The sequence below is a fragment of the Microtus oregoni genome, unplaced genomic scaffold (assembly GCF_018167655.1).
Source record: "Microtus oregoni isolate MIOR12 unplaced genomic scaffold, Mior012 000002F_ref0000024, whole genome shotgun sequence".
Taxonomy (NCBI): Eukaryota; Metazoa; Chordata; class Mammalia; order Rodentia; family Cricetidae; genus Microtus; species Microtus oregoni.
Window position 1 is genome coordinate 71834451 of NW_024543061.1, and position 21689 is coordinate 71856139.

At 36.4% G+C, this 21689-nt stretch overlaps 1 protein-coding gene across 2 annotated transcripts; it reads right to left on the reverse strand.

The window, feature by feature from the left end:
• Positions 1–2036: 2036 nt before the first annotated feature.
• LOC121441172 (proline-rich proteoglycan 2-like) lies at positions 2037–5277 on the reverse strand. 2 transcript variants are annotated; one of them, XM_041642303.1, is made up of 5 exons: positions 5199–5277; positions 4029–4064; positions 2992–3200; positions 2833–2940; positions 2037–2129 (listed from the first exon to the last, which is right to left on the reverse strand). In XM_041642303.1, exons 1-4 carry the CDS (start codon positions 5260–5262, stop codon positions 2845–2847), a joined length of 405 nt encoding a protein of 134 aa, XP_041498237.1. In that variant the 5' UTR covers positions 5263–5277; the 3' UTR covers positions 2037–2129; positions 2833–2844. The 2 variants fall into 2 exon arrangements, with proteins under 2 accessions (XP_041498237.1, XP_041498227.1); XM_041642293.1 differs by having other exon boundaries at positions 2833–3200.
• Between the last annotated feature and the right edge of the window lie 16412 nt (positions 5278–21689).

The following is a 21689-nucleotide window of genomic DNA, read 5'->3' on the forward strand; positions in this document are numbered from 1 at the left end:
ATTTTTACTCTTAAATGGACATCAGAGAACAGTGGATGCTGACTTGAGCTATTACAAAAACACAAAGTCATATTGGACTGTAATCTGAAAACATACATAGTTTCTTTGAAGTTTAAGTAACTTATGGCAGGTAAAATGCAGTATTTATTTATGTGCTGAAGTATGTCTAGGGCTCGATCACGTCAACAAGTACTCTACTACAGAGTTGTATGACAGCTTTGAAGCCATATTTTTAGGCTACATGTTGTCAAGGATGAAGTATTAGTTAAATTATGGAGCAACTGTCTTCAAGCAATATTCCTGGAGGCTTCATAGATGAACAGATATAAATAGGAATATTGATATAGAAATGAAGGTAGACATGCTAAGATACTAAAGACAAAGTATATAAGAAATGTATTTATTTCCATGCATTGAGACTTTTTACCTTTGTTCCTCAGAATAATTTAATTGTACAAATTTGCCTGACAATTATTAGCCTAATAAAATATTTTGCCTCTTGAATAAATTATCGAGACCAGCCTGGTCTACAAGAGCTAGTTCCAGGACAGGCTCCAAAACCACAGAGAAACCCTGTCTCGAAAAACCAAAAAAAAAAAAAAAAAAAATTATGATATATTTATTCACCAGTTGTCATATATTAATGGAGATTTTATGATTTTTTTTACCGCCGTCATGCATCCAAGTCAAAACTATGGCTTTCAGCTTAGTTTCATAGATTACAGAGTTTCTTGGAATATCTGCAAAGAGATTATCTTCTTTTCTTATAAAAGAAGATATTATAACTATTAGGATTGGTGATAATGTTGGCTTAGGCATAAAAAGCCTGCTAATGAGTAACCAGAGGACTCTTCTGGAAAAGAAGGATGTTTGACGAATCATTTAGAATACTGAAGTCATGAAAATTCATAGTTTCAATATGACATGCAGCTTTGTCAATATTGTACATGAATGTGGTTAGCCTGTGTCTATAAATATGTGTATCAATCTTATCCTATCCTGGCATTTTGTCTATACTGCTCTTTCCATACTGGATTCATGGCCATCCAAAGAATTATGCTAACAGAAGTTTAAGTGTTAAATTTCAGAATGACACCAAATTGTCATTTCTATGAATCTCCCACTGTGCTACTTTCATGAAGATCACTCTAATTTTCATAAAGAATCATATGAAAGGAGGAAAAGAAGAACATGATCTAAGTAAAATGAAAAAAAAAACTTGAATAGAGCATCCAAAAACAGCAAATTAAGAGTCTAAAAATTAAGGCTCAATTATTTACTTGGTTTAAAAATTCCTCAATACATTGAATATGCAAAGATTTTATATTTATCTTTCTAGTTAAAATTCAACAAAATTTAAAAATCAATGAAAGAGCATTTACAAACCCTGAATAATTAAGTTGGAAAGAATGCTCTAAGGTATACATAAAATATTTTAAATTTCATATGCCAATTAGGGCCAGGTACATATTTATAAAAATTCTAGGGAGATGAAAACAATAAACATCTGGGCTCCAGAAATCATTGCATATGTAGGACTGTTCAAGTGGAGGAAGAATGTGAGCTGGTTGACACGTAATATTAAAAGAACACCATCTACACAAACAGCAACTTCCTAACAGGTAAATTGTTAAAGGAGTGTTACACGTGAGAAAAGAAACAAAGATTCCTTTTGCAGGTTCTTTTGGGCAGCTATTCTTTTGGGCTCTGGTCAAACAACATGCATAATATACTAAGAGCATGTTTATGTAGTTTTATTTATTTATTCATTTATTTTACTATAACAAGTCATATCTTATGTTAATTCTCCGGCTAAAATCAGAAATATCTGGGAAATACAGCAAAGTTGTGGGCAGAACTCCTGGTAAGAATAAAAAAGAAGTCTCCCAAATGATACTGAACTGATTCATAAATGGAGAAAGTAGGAACTTTTCTAATGAAACTGAATGAAGAGGTTTATAATTGCCTTAAGTTTGGCAACAGTCCCCAGATTTCACACATACACGCTCAGTCCAAGAAAACAACAAAGTATAATTGCATGCTAAATATTTTATTGGAGTGTTGAAGTTTCTCTTAAAACATCATTGCTTCTTTGAAATGACATTAAAGGTAACTGATGTCTAATTCTCCTGCAACAAATAAACAGATAATAAATAAGGTAAGGGAGTAGAAAGATCTAGTCAGCAATACAAACATTTTCTGAGATATCTGTTAGTTATGTGGATATCTATCTATGTAAGCGTTCAGACATTTGATAGACATTTGACTTTAAATAACATTTGTCACAGAAATCAAGGTATAGAGAACTTTCATGTTTTCGATGTGTAAAATATCTTTGCCTTTTGGAAGTCGGTGGTGATCTCTAGACTTTAGGACTGTGCTGTTGGCAGGAGGCTATTCATTTGTTCCCTAGTGTTCAGCCCCAAAATAAGCACACAGAAACCATATTATTTAAATGACTGCTTGGCCAACCATTTAAGTGCAATGCTAGATACCTCATATATCCTAAACTAACCCATCTACATAAAGTTGCTCATCACCACCAGGTCGTGACCTACCAGCAATGTTCTAGCTGGGGCTTGTGCCTTTCTCCTCTGGCAACTCCATGGCTTGTCACTGACTCTGCCTTCTTTCTGCCAGCATTCAGTTTAATTTTCCTGCCTAGCTCTACTCTGCCCTATGTATAGGCCCAAAGAAGCTTCCTATTAACCCATGGTATTCACAGCAAACAGAGAGAATCCCACAACTTTGTTAGAATGATAAAGTGTCTTTTTACTTTTGTCCTGCTGATGAACCTTTTATTTATGCAGAAAATTTCTAGAGGTTACTTGCCTATTCATCACCTCAGTTGCCATCGTCACCATTGTCGTTGCCATTGTCATCACCGCCATCGCCCTCCTCAGGTGGGCCTTCTGGTTTTTCTGGTTTTTCTGGTTTTTCAGGTTTAGGAGGGCGAGGTTTCGCCTCATCTCCCTCCTGGGGTGGGCCTTCTGGTTTTTCAGGTTTAGGAGGGCGGGGTTTCTCCTTATCTCCCTCCTGGGGTGGGCCATGTGGTTTTCCAGGTTTTGGAGGGCGAGGATGATGTGGTGGTTTCTGTGGTGGTTTTTCTTCCCCATCGTCATCCTCATCATCTCCAGGTTCTTCACCTTCCTCATCTTTCTGATGCTGTTGACCTTTGCCCTGGCTGTTTTGCTCTTCCTCTGCAGGGACATAGATCCATGTCGAAGAAGCTTATATTCTCTTTCTGTCAGAATACCCTTCCTAAATTTATGAGTCTGGTTCTTTTTGAAATGTAATTTTTAAATATTTATCATAATAGCTTTCTTATGGCTCAGCTCTTGAGACAAATATATCTTCTTAAATTTGATCATTAAAAGTGATTTCATTTTTCTTACAATTCTCAGACAGAAGTGACAAAACTGAAAGGATAGTTTTAATAATATTAGTTAGAATTAGGCAATGTAGCCTAATGTGACAGCAATGCTCTATTATTAAATGTAGCATGTTGTTTTTGGTTCTATAACAAATTGGAGAACAAAAAGAAGTATAGGAAAGAGACTAAAAGATGTTCCATTCAGTTTTCCTGCAGTGCTTTTGTTGATGCAGAGCTGAGTGAGAAAAATAAATTTTAAAAAGATGAGAGATTCTGAGATCTATGAAATTACATATCTATCTAATATGGAAATCTATAATTATGAAAGGAATCAATGGGAAAAATTCTTTGACCAACCTATAGAGACATGGAAGATTTTTAATGAGGACAATCAGTTTGTTTATCATATGCAAGCCATTGCTTCCATCTGTGGAAGAGACAAAATGTTCCTGGTCGAAAACCTGGCTTCCTACTCTTCCAGTGTATTGCCATCTTCTAGGTCCTAGAGTAAATGAAGGGGAGCTTTCCTATATATCTCAGGGTAAGCTGTCACATGCTAACTTCACAAAATAAAAAATTATGAGATTTTATAAAACTGAATAATTGCAAAGTAAATCACGCTTAATTGGTTAGTATAGGATGAATCAGTCCCTACCTAAGAGCTGAGCAGAAGCGTCTTCACTGATGATCTCTAGAACATAAGCACAAGAGCAGTGAAAAGTTATTTACAAGATTTTTTAGTTGGAAATACAAATGGCTTTCAATAACATCTTCACATCCACTAAGAAGTATTTTATTCTTGGACCATTCTGATGATACTGCTGACAGAATGGTTTCTTAGATCAGGAACAACCACTATTTTGTTTCTTAGTATCTCTGACAACCCTTACTGTTAGACTTCATTTTAATATGGGAATTTCATTCTGAGAAGTTTATATTATTTGTTTTTCTTCATGACCTTCTTTTGTTGTATGATATATATCTGTAGGTATTTCATACATGAAGTGAAAATAAACATTGCTGTAAATACTTTGTGAAGAACAATGAATATTTTATGTGGGTCATTAAAATAGGGAATGAGTCCCACGAAGATATCTCAGTGGGTAAAAGTTCTTGTATGATGAAATGTATTCAGTTCCTGGAATCATATTGTAGAAATACAAATCTTGCTGACAAGATTCTGTCCTCTGACTGGAATGTGAAAAAACAGTCAAAATCTCTCTCTCTCTCTCTCTCTCTCTCTCTCTCTCTCTCTCTCTCTCCGTGTGTCTGTGTGTTTGTCTCCCTCCTTGCCTCCTTATCTCTTACACACATACAAGTACACATATACACAGACAATTCTGCATGCACACAATGCTCAAAACTAATTTAAGAATTTATGCACTGATATTTCTACCTGAATCTATACAGTTTCAACTTTATTGCTTTATTCATTCTCTCAAAAGCATCTGTGACATACCTTTTCTTCTTTCAAATTTCACAATCCTCTGTACAGCAAGATTATCATTATTTAGTATTGGATTCTTATAACTCCTTGAGAACTGAGTTTCTTTCTGTCAACTGTATCATGATCCCATGCATCATGCCCCACCAAAAATGTCTTTTCACAAATGCATTCATGTTATTTTGTTATAAAATAATTTCTTAAATTTTACTATGAGCAACATTTAAGATCCAGTGCAAAATGAAAATATAAAGATTCCAATATGTTTTGCTAATCCTTTTCTTCAGTTTTTTATTTATCTTTTCACATTTCTCCTAGCTCTGTATTTCAGTGTATTGCCCAACTCCAATTTCACAGAACCACTGTCTACCAACTTCATACCTGCATTTGCTCTCTGAACTGAGCTCAGGGCCAACAAGGCTGCTGTAAGCAGGACCACCAACATCTTGGAGGAGCCTCTGGAGTTGCTTCCAAGTCTGTGGTGGGAGAAGTAAGGCCAGAGTCTTTATAAGGAAGGTAGAACAAAGGCACTTTTCAGGTCCTTACTGGTGACCTGACCTAACACAGCAGGATACGTTGCATCCCTGACTTTTCTTTGGGACATTAGCCTAGCAGGATGCATGAAGAGTAGGCTGTCAATGTCTCTGTTCTCAATAATAAAATATGAAAGTGAGACAAAAATGTTGATGTAACTCAGGCAACATCCAGATATTAGAAATAAAGTTCTGTGATTGTTTAAGCTCCAGGTGCTGTAACCATGACCCTGACCATGTTAGTTGTTATTGAGAGGGAATTTGCTTCTATCCACTCATGTATATTTTTGTCAAAATTCTTCCTGTCATCGAGGATAAAGATAGATATTGTCTATGTTTCAATTCAACCTCTATTCATGGTGTTACACCCATGTGTTATCTTGTATATAATACAGAGCTGACTGTTTGTTTGTCTTTTTCAGTTTTACAGAGTGTTAGGACACCAAGCATGGATGACAAACAAGAGTGACAGCCTGTTTGGGCATAGAAAGGCTGTCCATAATGTGCAAAATTCCCCAGATCTGGTTTAAATTAGAGAAGCTATGTTATCATAGACCTAGAAGACTTCATATAGTCTTCTTCATGTTCCTCTGTGTTATAGAAAGAAAAGTAGCAGTTGAGATTCCAAGAAACTGTAGGACAAGTAATCACAAAGATAGCTTCACTAGTCTTCATGAGCATAGTTGCACATTTTTTTTATTAGAAATTTTGATTAGCATGTAACATGGTTTTGTGTAACACATATTAATCCCAGCACTTTTGTTCTGAGGCTATTGAATCTCTGTGAGTTCTTGAGCAGCCATGTTTACGAATGAGTTCTGGGACTTTTAAGCCTGGTACATGAAGAAACTTCATCTCAAAAAAAAAACAAAGAAAGAACAAAATGCTTTGCAAATATTGTATGTTAATGGGTCTTCTAATAATACTATTTTGTTTTACTCTATGATCCTATTTTTTTCTGTTGTGAGAGGTACAAAAGTACAAATATAATGAGCGATCATTCATGTCTGAAACAATATCAGTCTTTCATAATTGCCTAGTTTTTGTATGGGTTTGATAGAAATTTGAATACTATGTGGATTATGTAACGCACAGAGGGCCACATGGAACTTTCCTGTGATATGCATATCAATTTGCTTGATGCTCCATTTTAAAACATATGTAGATAGTCTCACAAAACAGAAATCACTGAATAATTGCTATAGATGATATGAAAATCTGTAATGAAAGCAGTTGTGTGTTTTTTTACCAAGTAAGTTGATAATAGATGTATTCTGAATGTGCAGTGTGTTTGTATTTGGTAATTTTCTTGGGTTCTATAAAACTTGAGACACTCTCACAGAGCTCATGGAGTTGAACGTTAAAGACAGTTGAGTGTTGTGAATAATGCCCAATGTATATTGACAGGATAGTTTTCCATGTGTCTGCAGATACAAGATGGGCAGGATTTGCAGATGAGGGGTCCTGACCGAGGCTGCCCTTGGTGAACCTTTTTCTGGCCAGAGGAGGAGGAGGGGAGAAAGCTAGGTATACATGCCCTGTGTGGGCAGCTGAAGCATTAGCTGTTCTGGCAGAAGTCAGCTTTGTTCTTAGCTAGGTGGGTCATGGAATAAAGAAGATGATTTTGTCAAATATCACACAACTTGAGCCCTTTTCTTGACCTTTCTCAGTGTCGGCAACTTGTTAAAGGGATTATGGTTTTAGGTTAGAAAAATATCACCTAGAAACTCAGCAGAAATAGTATAAACAGTTTGTGGAGTAGCTAAGGAGGAACACTGTCAGTCATTAGTTTTTAAGGTTGGCCAAGAAATACACAATATGCAACAGGCTCATAAGAACTTGTAGTGGTTGAAACAGTTGAGGATTGGCTTTTCCATATTACACACCTATCCCTGTTCTGGTTACAATCATGGAAAATTTAAATTCATCAAGTCACAAAGATACTTCCCTGTCCCATTTTTTACCGAACTACAGAAAATGCCCAAAATATGGATCCAGTACATATGGAAGTTCCAGTTTTAACTTGTGTGGATTCTGCATTGAAGTTTATGTTTTGAGTCCAGTTTTTTTTTATCTGAATTCACTCTCAACGTCTTCCTCATTGTTCACATTATAAGCAATATTCGTTGTTTTCTCAAATCATGGTGACTGTGGTGACTGATGTCAAGTGGAATAGCCTCAGAGATTTAAATTGCATTTCTAAGAAAACTGTGAATGTTGAATATTTACAAAGTATTTATTAGCTTTCTTTAATTTTTCCTATTGTGGCATACCCATTTAGGGGTAGAGCAATGGCTTGGCTCACAACCAAGAATATAAGAAAAAAATCCTTTTAATATTTTTTTAACTTCTATGTATTGAGAGTTTCGTACATTCTGAATATTAGTCTCCTGTGTGATATACAGGTTGTAAGAGTTTTTATTTTCCTTCCTAATTTTTTATTTTTCATGGTGGGATCCTTTAATTCCACCTAATCACTTTTGTCAATTGGGACCTTCTGTTTTTACTCAAATCATTTTTAGAAAGTTCTAGGTATATGCCTCAAGGTTTCCTGTAACTTTCTAAACAGTTTCATATTTATCTCCATTCATTAAATAGGTTAAATTAAAAGTGTTTTAAATTTGGAATGAGTACTTTTTAGGGTAGATTGATATCTGTGTATTTTTCGACATGTGGAGTTTCAATTTTTCAAGAGGTATTTGTTGACCATTTGGATTTCCTCTGCTAATATTTTGTTTATGATCAACAAATAATACTTTCTTGAAGATCACAGGGCAGAGCTAAGGCACTAGTTAGCTGTACAGGATAAGCAATGGCTGCACATACCTATAATTCCAGTATTCAATAGACAGAGGCAAATTTATCTCTGTGTTTTCAAGGCCTCCCTGGGCTACACTATATTGATCTGTCTCAAAGAGAAATAACTAGGATGTGGAGGGTCACACTTTTATCCCCAGTACTTGGGAGTAACTCTCCTTTAAAACTTGCATGAGGGAGATGGAGATAGGACTGCTATGGATGTTCAGAGTGAGGAATATAAGGTGGGAGGAGACAGTTGATTGTATTCAGTTTGAGGTTTCACAGAGAAAGCTTTCAGTCACAGGATTTCTAGGTTCATTATGACCTATTTGAACTGAGGATTTAGTAGAGGTAAGAGCTCGTGGTTGGCTAGTCTGGCTTTCTGATCTATCTGCATTAACTCCAATATCTAACTTCAGGCTATTGTTATTAAGACCAATTACAATTCGTACTATATTGTCTAGAATGGATATTTGACAGCTATGTTAATCTTAAATGCTATTGGTATTTTGTGGGTTCTTTTCTGTCATGTAATTAATTTCATTGATCCAAACATGCATTTTTGCATCTGTTCCATGCTGCTTTTCTTGAAATCCTTGTAGTATAATTTTGACCATGTGTTGTGCTACCATGTTTTTCTTCTCCTATCTAAGAAGAATTCTGTAAAATAAACACACACACACACACACACACACACACACACATGCACACACACACACAGAGTATTTTTTGGTTTCCAACTTTTATTCAACCATGTATAAATCAAAAATATTTATCATTTAGGTTTCATTTGAATACAGTTAGACATTTTTTGTTTGTTTTCTAAAGATATAATATAAAACAAATTTACATTGAATAATCTTGAAATAAAATAAGTATGTGAGAAGGCATGTGCTTATTTCCAAAATCTAATTAATATATATTCCAGAAGGGATTTCACTGGATTTTACTCTACAGATCTGACTGGCCTCAAATTCAGAGTTCAGTTTGACTCTGTTCCTGGAATGTAGAGATTAAAGTCATTCACTGACATGTCTTGCTCTCTTTACAACTTTTAATTTCACAAAAGAATCTCATTTGGCTTTCATGTCATAAAATTTCTCCTAGAACCAGGCTCTACTTACAGCGTTTGAATACTTTACTTTTACTTTTATATTTTCTGTATTTCCAAAGAGTGCTATATTTTACATATCAACCACAAATCATATTTTGCCACTCTAAAGAAAACTGAAATTTACTGCATCCCTGTATTTATTTCCATCTCCACATTTCCTTTTATTTCTTGTTGTTTTAAGTTTACTTATTAACTCTTTACAAGATGAAAAAAATTCCATTTGTCATTCTTATAGATATGTGTGCATCTTACCAATTCCATAATATTCCCTTATTTTTGTCTCTTTTTGCATATGTAAAATTAACAAAATTGAGTTTATTGGAGACCATTGTTTGCTTTTCAAATCTTTCAACATACAGAGCCTCTCCCTTATATCTTTAATTTTTTAAATATTTCATTTATTACGTATACAGTGTTCTACCTGCATGTATACCTTCATGCAAGCATTATAGATGGTTGTGAATCACCATGTGGTTGCTGGTAATTGAACTCAGGACCTCTGGAAGAGCAGCCAGTGCTCTTAACCTCTGAGCCATTTCTCCAGCCCCTTTCTTATAACTTTGAAGTGGTTCTGATGATTTGGATTTTCTTTTTCTGTAAAAATTTCATTTCCTTGACCAGCCTTCGACTTTTCCTCTTTGTTTTTATCCAACTGTATCACAGGTGGCTCAGTGGTTAAGAGCATGTTAAGATATAGCGGAGAACCTTGGAATGGTCTTCAAAACACAATGGTGACTGACCATAGTTTTTAAACTTCTGTCTTCTCTTATTCTAGATTCTTGCTCTCTCAGAAACAGAGACAGTAAATGGAAATTGCTTTGCAACTATTATATTGACACACTTTAAGTATGGTTTTGATGGTATAATCCACTGGCATAAATGTATCCGCGCAAAATAAATGCAATGCAGATATCAAAGAATATTTACCACTTTAATGTTAAACTTACAGAACCGAAACTCCAGCTTAGTACAGGAGGTAGGGAGGAAAAAAAGGGCCGAGCCGCCTCTCTGTGCACCCATTTATTGGCAGGCCTTCGCCCGAGGCAAACCCCGCCCCCTAAAGGGGCTGACTTAACCCTACACATAAATTTCTAAAGAATATAGTTTCTGTGTTGTTATTTTGGGGCATAAGCTAGCCAGGCTCCTGGGAGCTGGGTGGCAGGAAGCAGCCTGCTGTCTCTTTTTACAAATATTGCCCAGACTTGTATAACTGAATTCACAGAAAGCCTGAGACAGCTTGGGAAAGAATAGAGTAAAGCATGTTTTCTTGGTAACAGCAATTTCTTGGTTCTGCTCTTCTTGCTAGAGTCAAGCAAGTACTCTCATCTAAGAGAGGCTTCCTGACTCAGCATTACCTGCAAAACCTTGCAGCTCTTTTAAGAGGTCTGCCTCAAAGCACTTAAACAGTGTTGATGAAAAACTGAATGCATGCTTTTCGGTTTTCAGCCGTAACAGGAAAATAGTTGTGCTGTTTTAAAATGCAGGCTTTCTGGGCTGTCCTGCCAGGGCAAACTCTCAGGCAGGAGGTGAGACTGATTGTGATCTGTGAGCAGAATGCTGCAGCTTGCTTGCATGCAGGGACCTTAAAATGCCACAGGGTTGTAGAAATAAAAATGGCTATGGCAGGTACCTCTGCCATGAGGCTGGAAAGCTAAGGAATGGGATGGATTCAGCCAGCAAAGCCACAGCTTTAATCCTATCTATATTGCTTGTTAAATTAAAGACATGTATGGTCAGAAATAGAGAGATATACAGTAAAGAGAGATTTAAAGACAAAGAAAACTTCAAAATGGTTTACAGTGTGTTAAAAAAATATATGCAGGATAAAGGTTAAAGTTCTTAAAAGTATAAAAGAAAAAGAAAGAGAGTAGTTTGGGTGTGGTGGTACACACCTTTAATCCCAACACTTGGGAGGCAGAGGTATATTGACCTCTGAGACTTCAAGGGGCAGAGGTAGATTGACCTCTGTGACTTCAAGGTGTGGTAGCACAAGCCTTTTAATTCCAATGCCTGGGAGGCAGAGACAGCTGGATCTCTGCCAGTTCAAGGACAGCCTGGTCTACAGAGTTATGTCAGGACAAAGATATACAGATAACCTGTCTCAAAAAATAAAAATAAAAGAAATAGAGGTTAAAGTAAAGCCGCTCAAAGATGGAAAATACACAGAGAATCTTGATACTGTACTCTATTATGCTGTCTTTGAATTATTTGAATGCTGAGGAAGGAGAAACAGCAACTAAAAGATATTTGTTTATATATGCTGCTGAACTAATCCAACATAGATATTTTGAAAAGAACTAATCCAACATAGATATTTTGAAAATACCTTGACTTCAAAATTTGGATCTAAGTTTATGATGCTTTGGAAAAGTCCTTCTTTTGTTTTCACAGAGAATGAGGCCCTGTGGATTACTTCTATCCCAATATGGTATGATAGACCTTGCTCTCCTGAAAGATTACTGTGAACATCTTCAAAAATTAGTTCATTCAACTGTCGACCTAGATGAACCTGGCACACAGGTTACTCCATGAAAGACCTAAATAACAGCGCCCCCATTCATCACAAAGCAGTTTGGAGAGAAATAATTGTGCCCATATTCCCAAATATTGTTTAAAGTGTTCTTTTACATTTAAAGTGGGATATGATATTGATATGGATAATTTACATTGCTATAAGTTTTGCTTTGTTGATATAAATTTAAGGTCACTTTTGTTATATGTATTTGTATTTCTGATATTGATTAAGGTATTGTGATTGTGTAGTTCACTTAAAAATGTAATGTATAATTAGAAAATATAGGTTGTTAATGGATAATCATCAATAATAGTCAAGCTTGTATTCATGATAGATTTTCTAGATGTGCATAGATATATTTTAGATAGACATTCTTCATATTTTTCAAAGATTACAGAATATGACATTTAATGTTTTAATAACTTAGGGCTTTTCCTGACAATGAGACACATCTGCTCCTGGCAGCACCAATCTACTTCAAAAGGAAGATGGGCATTGAAGAGGCTCCTTATGGAGTTTGATAGCCATTTGGGCAAGAAACTGCTCTTGCCTGGACTGTTGCATAAAATGGACACAGAGAACCTGCAGAGAGAGGACTGCTGAACTTTCCTAAAGGTGAGATGATCTTTTGATGTTCCTGATTCATGAAAAGTTTGTGAGTCATTCTGCATGACACAGCAGAAAGTGACTCACTGTCTTTGAAATGCCCTGCTTCATGGAAATGTGTGCTGGAAACTATGGGCCTGTACAGAGGAACTTTGGGTGACTGTCCAGGCAGCGAGATGCCTCTGTGATTTCTAGAGTTATGTAAGTTGCTTACTTATTATTTACTTAGGTAATATTATATTGTTCTGGAGTCTTTGATGGAGATGAAGAATAGATAGATAGTTATATTTGTTTTCTTTGTTATAATAAAAGATGAAATGAATATAAATATTATAACTGTAATTCTTACTTAATAACTGTTTTGTTATATATAGTTTTGCTATGTTAAAGTTAATGCCACTTTTTTTTTTGTTTCAACAGAAAAAGGGATAATGATGTGGAAGGGTCTTCTGTTTTGAGTTGATTTTATTGGTTAATAAAAAAACTGCCTTGGCCCTTTGATAGGACAAAAAATTAGGTAGGCATGGTAAACAGAACAGAATGCTGGGAGGAAGTGAAGCTAATGCCATGCCTCTCCTCACTGGGTCAGACGCTATGGAGCCAGGCACCAGGTCAGACATGCTGAATCTTTCCAGGTAAGCCACCACCTCGTGGTGCTACACAGATTATTAGAAATGGGTTAATCAAGATATGAGAGTTAGCCAAGAAGATTCTAGTTCTAATGGGCCGGGCAGTGTTTAAAAGAATACAATTTGTGTGTTGTTATTTCAGTTGTAAAGCTAGCCGTGTGAGAGCCATATAGGGCGAAAAGTAGACCTACCCACAGCTCCTTCTACAGGTAGGCCTTCCTATTTTCCATGAGGAGGATCATGAGAAAGTTGGTGGTTGACTCTCTTGTGTCTTCACATCTACAGCCTCACATTTATCAATAGCAGAGGTTTTGGGGTACAGATACTTTTCCTATTATAAATAGACAATCCTCTGCCTTTTTCTTCTCAAATGTGCTCACGAATATTTTTTGTCCTCTATCATCCAACCTAGTACTATCATGTTATATCATTTTTCACTTTCCAGGAATCCCTTTTATTCATTGTTTGAATCTATGTTCATGTTTTTGCTTGGGTTTACTTTTATGACTGGGCCTAGTTTGGCCTCAAGTTTTCTACTCTTCCCACACTTTTGAGTGCTGATATTATAGGGATGAGCCATAATAGGTAGCTCTAACCTCACCTTTCTAAGGTTGGTTTTTATTTTTTTAAGCCAATATTTGACAAATATGTAGTGTCTATTCTATAAGCCATCATTTGTTTGCTATAGGTCTCACTGAATATTGTCCTCACCTCCATTTTGTTTATCTTTAGGACATACCTGAATATTTCATGAACAATCATGAACTATTGAGTTTCCATAATTGATTTTGTACAACACTTGAGTAGTTGTTAAATTTAGAGGGAGGTGTGTGTGTGTGTGTGTGTGTGTGTTTGTCTAGGTGTTGAGGAATTTTAAAGAGTATTTGGATGAATTTAACTCATAGAGTCCAATGTGATTTTGCTTCTTAAGACAGTGTCCTTATCCAGTGTGTACCATTGGTCCCATACTATAAAAGTGTGAGTTTGAATGCTAGTCCTCTATGAACAAGTGTTGAGAATATTGTAAAGAGATCCTTCAAGTTCCAGCCTATAAAACTTTCTCTTTCTCTCAGTGTTCAAGTAAAGATGTTACAATAAGCTAAAGGGGGTGAGTCAAAAAATATCAAGCTTAAGAAATCTACTCAGAAAGGGTCCATCTATCCATATTTCTTTATTGTTCTTTTTTTTCTTTTTTCTTATTTCTATCAGTTTTCCCCCATTGAAAGCATTCCCAGTCTTATATATCCCGAAAACCAGCAATTCCACAGGGCTATCAGGTTCCAGGCTGGAATTCTTACGCCACATAATAAATCAGATAATGGTTTTCATACACACACACACACACACACACACACACACACGCGCGCGCGCGCGCGCACACACACACACACACACGCACACACACACACAACATAAGTCTGTAACTGTTAGCTCAAAGGTGGCTAAAGCACATTAGGTGAACCCATAATAGAGAAACTTAGTTAAGAAAGTAAAGAAATCATCAAGGAATAAATTTTAGAGGACAAACATTAGTGTAGTATGCTAAATTTTTAGGGGTTAAAAGAGCTAATAAGTTTACTTTCAGTGCACCACATTTTTCCTCTCCTAGCATTCATAGAATCAGGTAACCAAGCACCCTACATAAAGAGTCAGTGAAAAGGTATGGTTCACGATCAAATAGCACATACAGCAGATGTTGAATCATCTATTGGTTAGGTCTGGGATTTTTCATTAGGTGGTAGAAACAAAGAAGGAACTCCTGTCTCTAAATTAGTAATTCTGGAGTATCTTTTGTCAGTTGTTCCAGTTGTCAAATAAAACCAGAGCATGAGCTTGGGTTAATAGTATCGATGTCCTGGATATTTGCCAATGTCTTCAATGGAATTATCTTACCTGGACCATAAGCCTTGACCAAAAAACTGATTATAAGCATGTTTGTAGCAAGGAAGGCCTTTCTATTTACATAGAAGAGAGAAAGAGGGAACTGACAGTGGAAAACTGTTTTTACACATAGCTAGGGGAAGACAGTTCTTAACTCTGGGTATTAATTCACAAATGTTTAACAGACGTGGAGTTGACTACAGTGAAAGTCTACAGCAAAAGACAGCCACTCATTCACAAAGCAGTAATGCCAAAACGCCTTGCCCTTTGGTTCAAAAACCTTCACTAAGGCCCTTGGCTTTTATAAGTCGCCAGTGAAGAAATGACTGAGCATTTAATGTATAATGCTGTGGCTTGTAGGAATATTATACGAGGCCCAAATTAATAGTGTGCTTTTGATAGATAATGTGAAAATTGCAGAGATACAATGGCTGGTGGCTTTTTCTATATGCATAATAGATGCATTATGAAAGCAAAATATATTATTACATTGCAAATTAACTGTTGTTATTTAAATATCAGAGTAATCTTGTCCCATTGGCCTTTTGAAAGTCATAGGAGCAGTTATATAAGTAAGCAGAGCTTACCTGTGCCTTGGCTGCTCTCATAAAATTACTCAGAAGCCTGATATTACTTATAAATGCTTGCCTAATAGTTCAGGCTTGGTAAAAGCTAATCCTAAAACCTTAAATTAATGCACATTTCTTATCTACCTTCCGGCACGTGGATCATGACTTGGTATTTTATTTTCTACACATCCCAATTCCTCTGCATATCTGTTGTCTTCTCTGACTGTCCTTCTTCCTCTCAGTATTCTCAGTTTGGTTGTCCCACCTATAACTCCTATCTGGCCACTGGTCAGTCAGTTCTTTATTAATCAGGAAGAATAACACATAATTACAATGTACAGAGGAATGTTATACAGCATTTCCCCCTTTTATCTTATTAAATAGGAAGGTTTCTAACTTCATATAGTAAACTGTATATAACAAAACAGTTATTAAATAAGAATTGTAGTTAGAATACCCAGTGTATATGTATTTTACAAATCTTACCTAATAACAGTGACATCTGACATTTTTAGAGTCAACCTAGGTACTTCTATAATATTGGGGCTCTCATCTTTGTCCTATGAACCTAGTTTATCTCACAGACTTTCCTAAGAAACAGGGAATTTTGAGGATTGTATTAGACCATGTATTGGCAAACTTTGTCAGTTACTTTCTTTTGCATCCTGCTGGTCCAGATTGGACCGAATGTTTATTGGCAGCAACTGAGGCATGGGTGGCTTTTTTTTTTTTTTTTTTTTGCTAATCTGGCTAGTTTTCATCACAAAGAAAACAAAATCCCAATGGAGTTTCTTCAGCACCCCTTTTCTTTCTTCTCTGTAGTGGATATATGCTCCCAGGAACAGACATGTCTCATTGTCACAAAATCCATATGATATTAAAACAACTTAGATGCCATATTCCATATGTCTCTCAAGTGTTTAAAGACTATCTATCTAAATATATCTTTGTTTGAACTTAAAAACATATCTAACATGTCTATAAGTTTGTCTGTATTAGTAAACTCCCAACTAACCTGTATTTCTTTATTATCATAAATAGTTGATACTAATAACTTTGAAGGACTTAGATTTGCAGTATATTGTTAAATGAGATGCATAGCTATAACACCATACATATGATTAGGATGTATGTAAAGTATGTCCTAACAAAAATACCCTTAAAGTTATAAAAAATGCAAAAAAATCCCTTAAACTAGAGTAGAAACATATATACTATATAATGAAAAATACCTAAGATTTGTTCAGTATATAAAAATCCATATCAATGTAAAATAATTAAAACTAGTAGTTGCTTTCTTGTTTTAAAAGTAGATTCAATAATCATTCTTTTTATTCTGTTATTTCTATACTCCTCTTTTTTCCCTTCAAAAAGAGAACCTTGAATTTAATCTCCTTAAATTACGTTTTCTTGGCCATTGCCAATAATAATTTGCAATCAATCCACCTTTAATGATAATAAATATCCATTACACATCTTTTCACAATGTGGGCATTGTTCTTTAAATTATTTCTTATTGTTTTCATTTACTGGTATACTTGGTACCCTGTCAATTCCGGATAATGTTTAAATCTTGGCTGGAGTTGTTTGTGAGACTGGATCATCTCCTAGCTAGCAACACTGGAGCTAATTTAGATGCTGACTTGCCAGGACTATTGATTTTCCCTAGTATTTTTTTCTCCTTGATCTGAAAATATATCAAGTATTAAAGGTAACATATAGAATATCTGGTGTTTATAAGTTAGCTACAGATTCTTTATGTTTGAGTGGTCAAATATATGTTACATGTTTTGTAATTTTATAGGGTTACTTCTTTATGTCTGTAGTCAGAATTTGCAGAATCATTCTACTCTGATCATACCATCCTGAATAAATCAATAGCTTCTTATTATATATAAAGGAATAATCTTTTCCTCAGAGTAACATATCCTTTGACTCCCATTTTGAAATTGAAACATTTTAAAAATATATAGGTTGACTTATTTAAGCAACTTTAATTAAAGTCAATTAGCAGCCAAAAACTTAAAAACGTAGTCACTTATAAGACCCAGACACTCTGTGTACTTCCAAACATATGTGACGTTTTCTTTTATATCATTTTATTTCTGTCTTAGGACTTTACGCTAATACTTTAAATATATATATATTTCTTTCTTATGATTGTCTATATCTTCTCTTTTTTCCCAAGTATTAATGACATTGTAAGCCATTTAGAGCTTTTTATCCACCTGAATTACTCTTAATCGAAAATCAGGTATCTTTTCTGACTGCATGAGCCTTTCAACTGCTAAATGACTTGGCTAGGATCAAACCCTCTGCTATGGCATCTGGCTCTGCCCTGCTTGCCTCACTAAGAGATAAGCTTTATGATGGATGTATTGACATGAAAGCCATTTTAATTAACCCAAGTCTGGGCAGTTTTTGGGTCCATGGTGCCATCAAGTAGTGTGCCAGATATTGCTCATAAATCCCATTTAAGTGTTTGATATAGCATGTCCTTTTAAAACAGCCATGTGTATTTTGCCATTAGTATTGTAGGGTTAAGCCAGCCCCTTTAGGGGGTGGGTTTGCCTCAGGCGAATGCATACGGATAAATCGGGGGGCTCGTCCCTTTTCCTGCCTCCTGTGAAACGGCTACGCGTGAACCTCGGTTCTGTAAGTTTATTTAAACATTAAAGCTGTATATATTCTTTAATATCTGCCTTGCATTTATTTACGCCAATACATAGTATTCTGTCAGAAATCTATTTCTTCAAAGGGCCATGCCTCTCCTTTACACTAGCAAAAAGAGCCTACTGAGAAAAGACAGTTACTAAGAAGCCAAGTTTGACTCCATTTTTGAGTGTTTAGAATTCTTCTTTAAGCTGGTCAGGTCTTATGTGGGAATTCTGGCCCTTAATTAAAATTGTTAATTTTAAAAAGGTAAATTAGGTATGAAAGATTAGAGTTACTATATACAAGGTGGAAATTTGGTTTGAAAGATTTGATTTACTAAATATGAGGTGGAAATTTGGTATGAATGATTAGAGTTACTACATACAAGGAGGAAGTATTTAGCCCTGTCTCACCTGATATTTCAGACTTGTTGAAAAACCCCAAGAGGATTCACCATCTCTGAGGATTGCATATAGACTAGGGTAGGTGGAGCATTTGTAGAGCAGGAGGAGTGGAGGCAGAGGAAACTTAGATTGGTATGTAAATAAGAAGTTTGTTCTTAGAAATAGTATTGACAGAAAAAGAAAAAGTTTATTGTCACAAAGATAAGTTAAACAAAGTAATATTAAATGTAAATTTGACAAATTTAAATAAACTTAGTATTTGTAACTGTAACTCCTACTAAATAACTCTTATATATATAATGTTATATATATATATATTAAGTTTAAAAACTTCCTTTTTAATTAGTCTTAAAGAGGAGCATGCTATAAAATAATTCTTTTGTACACTATAAATATGTACTTCTCTCATTGATTCATAAGTGTAGGGAGAGCCCAGCCCATTAGGGGGCGTGTTTGCCTCGGGATAATGTTTATGTATAAATCTGGCAAGCATGAGCCCCGCCAGTCTCTTTTTTGTATTTCCTGCTCATTGCTGGATCCTTGGTGTTGTAAGCTATCCCTTCATTAAAATTTGCTGTTTCATATTAAGCTAGCCTGGTTATTACATCATTTACAGATTGGCGCCCAACGTGGGGATTTGCGGTTACCTGCCCCAAATCAGAGCCTCCTGGGTGGAGACAGCTGGGAGCCAGCGCCCCACCCCTGGAGGCCTCTCCCTCCATGCAGATTGTTCCCTCTCAGCACAGCTCCTTGCTGGTCTGCTCTGCCCAACTAAGGCGGCAGAAGTAGCTGAGTTTCTGAGTCACTGAACATATGAAGTGACTCTATTTTTCCTGGCGCTTGATAGAAAGTAGGCAAACAGGACTCCTAAAGGGCCACTCGGCTCTGGCAGTTGGGCAGATAGTTGAATCGGCCCCGCACAAGTCTGTGCGCCTCACCCTGCCCGACAGTGGTGCAAGCGTCTCTGTATTCAGCCCTCCCCCCCCCCACAAGCACCTAGCAGTATCAGTACACAATGCCACTCTGCGCACGTGACTGCTCTGCGACCCATTCCTGCAGGTGGCTGAGTCCGGGCCTTGGCTCTGCCCCGATTTTCTGGCCCTCCCCCCTGCTATTTACTGTTAACTTTTGGTTTCGAGGGTTTCTTTCAGACTGGCTCTGAAACTTGGGCCACATGGATTCAGGTTTCCTTCACCAACACTGGCAAGAAACAGTCCTTTCAGGTAAAATTTCTTTTATAAATAAAAATAAATACTGATTTGATTGAAAATGTCTGAAAATGTTACAATTCAAGACTTTAACAGCCTTTTTGATTGTACCATGTGGGAGATTTTACAAGAGGTGTCTGTCACCCCACATCTATGGATCTTTCTGGGATTCATAGTTTTCCTTGCTACTATATGGATTGATGATAGAAATATGATAAAGTCTTTACGAGATGAATCCAGGATTCTTAAGGCAGAGTTTGAACGCTTAAAAACAATTGAGAAAACAACAATCTTCTCAAGAATCAGTTTGAAGTTCTCCAAGAAGAGAACAGATCTTTGTTTAACATGACTCGATCAACTGAGCAAAATTTAGAAAAGGTACAGGCTGATATTATGGAGAAAATCAGTACTATGGAATAGGGAACAGCTGAGTTGAATCATAAGCTTCAATCCCTTTCTGTAGGAACTGAAACATTAACGGCTGATATTAAGGAGAAATTCATTACTATGGAAGAGGGAACAGCTGATTTGTATCATAAGCTTCAGTCCCTTTCTGTAGGAACTGAAACATTAACTGAGAGAAACAAAACTGCTGAATGTGACAATCGGATTTTGTCAAAGCCTGTGACAGATTGGCAGAGAAATTGTCAACTCAAGAAGGCATGGTTTATGCCATGAAAATTATGTCCAAAGATGAGATGTTATCTCTAATGGACAAACTTCATACTTTAGAATCCTCAATAAAGGCTTTGGAACATAATTCTGGACAGGAGATTCAGACATCGCAGAAGGCAATGGTGAATAGAATTGAAAAGATTGAGGAATTTCTAAATTCTGATGAAGAAGAACAAAGGGTAGAAAGGCAAATTTTAACTCCATTTGTGGGTAAATCTCTCTAGGACAATTTCCACAAAGCTCTACCTAGAGCTCTACCTGCCTTTCCAGTAATAACAACAGAGAAGGTGATTGGTTCCAGAAACCCTAGGGTAATCAAGGGGGATACATGGGAGCCTGTCCGTATGAATGATCTCAAAGAAATTAAACAGGCTGTCAAGACTTTTGAGATGCATGCCTCTTTTGTTAAAGAGATGCTAAAATCATGGGCCACAACAAGCAGAGCAACCCCCTCGGACTGGCTCCAGCTGAGCTCCGCGGTCCTTGAGAGTGGACCACAATTGAAATGGAAATGCTTATTCAGGCAAGAGGCTAGACTTTTATAACAGCAGGAAAGACTGAAAGGAATAAAGCTTTCCCTAGATCAAATTCTAGGTGGGGAGGCTCTTTTCCGACCCTCAGGATCAAGCTAATTTGGATGAAAACACACTCTCCATATGTACTACAGCAGCCTGAAGGGCTTGGGACAGGGTACAAGACCCAGGACAGAGAATGGAGTCATTTGTCAGAGTTAAACAGGGTCAGAGAGAACCCTTTAGTGACATTTTAAAAAAGACCAACTGAGGCTGTACAAATAGGGATATCTGACCCAGAAGCAAGACGTATAACGATTGAGTCTTTGGCTTATAAAAATGCAAATGTGGAATGCAAAAATATCTTGGGGCCTTTAAAGCTCAGATCAACACCCTTAGAAGAATGGGTCTTGCATACACTGAATGTTGATACATTTGACTATGGCACTGAAGCATGGGTAGAAGAAGCAATTTCCAATGGTAAAAGGAGACACCAGAATACAAAATGTTTTAATTGTGGCAAAATGGGTCATATGAAAAGGAATTGTAGACAACGGATTTTCAGAAATAATAATAATGCATCTTCTAGAAATAACAGAAATAGGAGGACTAAGCCTTCAGGTTTATGTAGAAGATGTGGGAAAGGCAGACACTGGACAAATGAATGCAGGTCTACAAGAGATAGACAATGCAACCTGATGCAGATAGGAAACGTGAGAGGGGGGCCTCACAGGCCCCCATGGCAAACATGGTTCAGTCATTTAAGGTTACT

What these genes read in the sequence shown, in the direction of transcription:
- LOC121441172 (XM_041642293.1), bottom strand. Translation starts at nt 5,262, where the DNA reads ATGTTGGTGGTCCTGCTTACAGCAGCCTTGTTGGCCCTGAGCTCAGTT. An exon ending in AGTTCAGAGAGCAAATGCAG is followed by an intron (nt 4,065 to 5,198) that starts GTATGAAGTTGG and finishes CTTATGTTCTAG; the next exon opens with AGATCATCAGTGAAGACGCT. An exon ending in CGCTTCTGCTCAGCTCTTAG is followed by an intron (nt 3,201 to 4,028) that starts GTAGGGACTGAT and finishes ATGTCCCTGCAG; the next exon opens with AGGAAGAGCAAAACAGCCAG.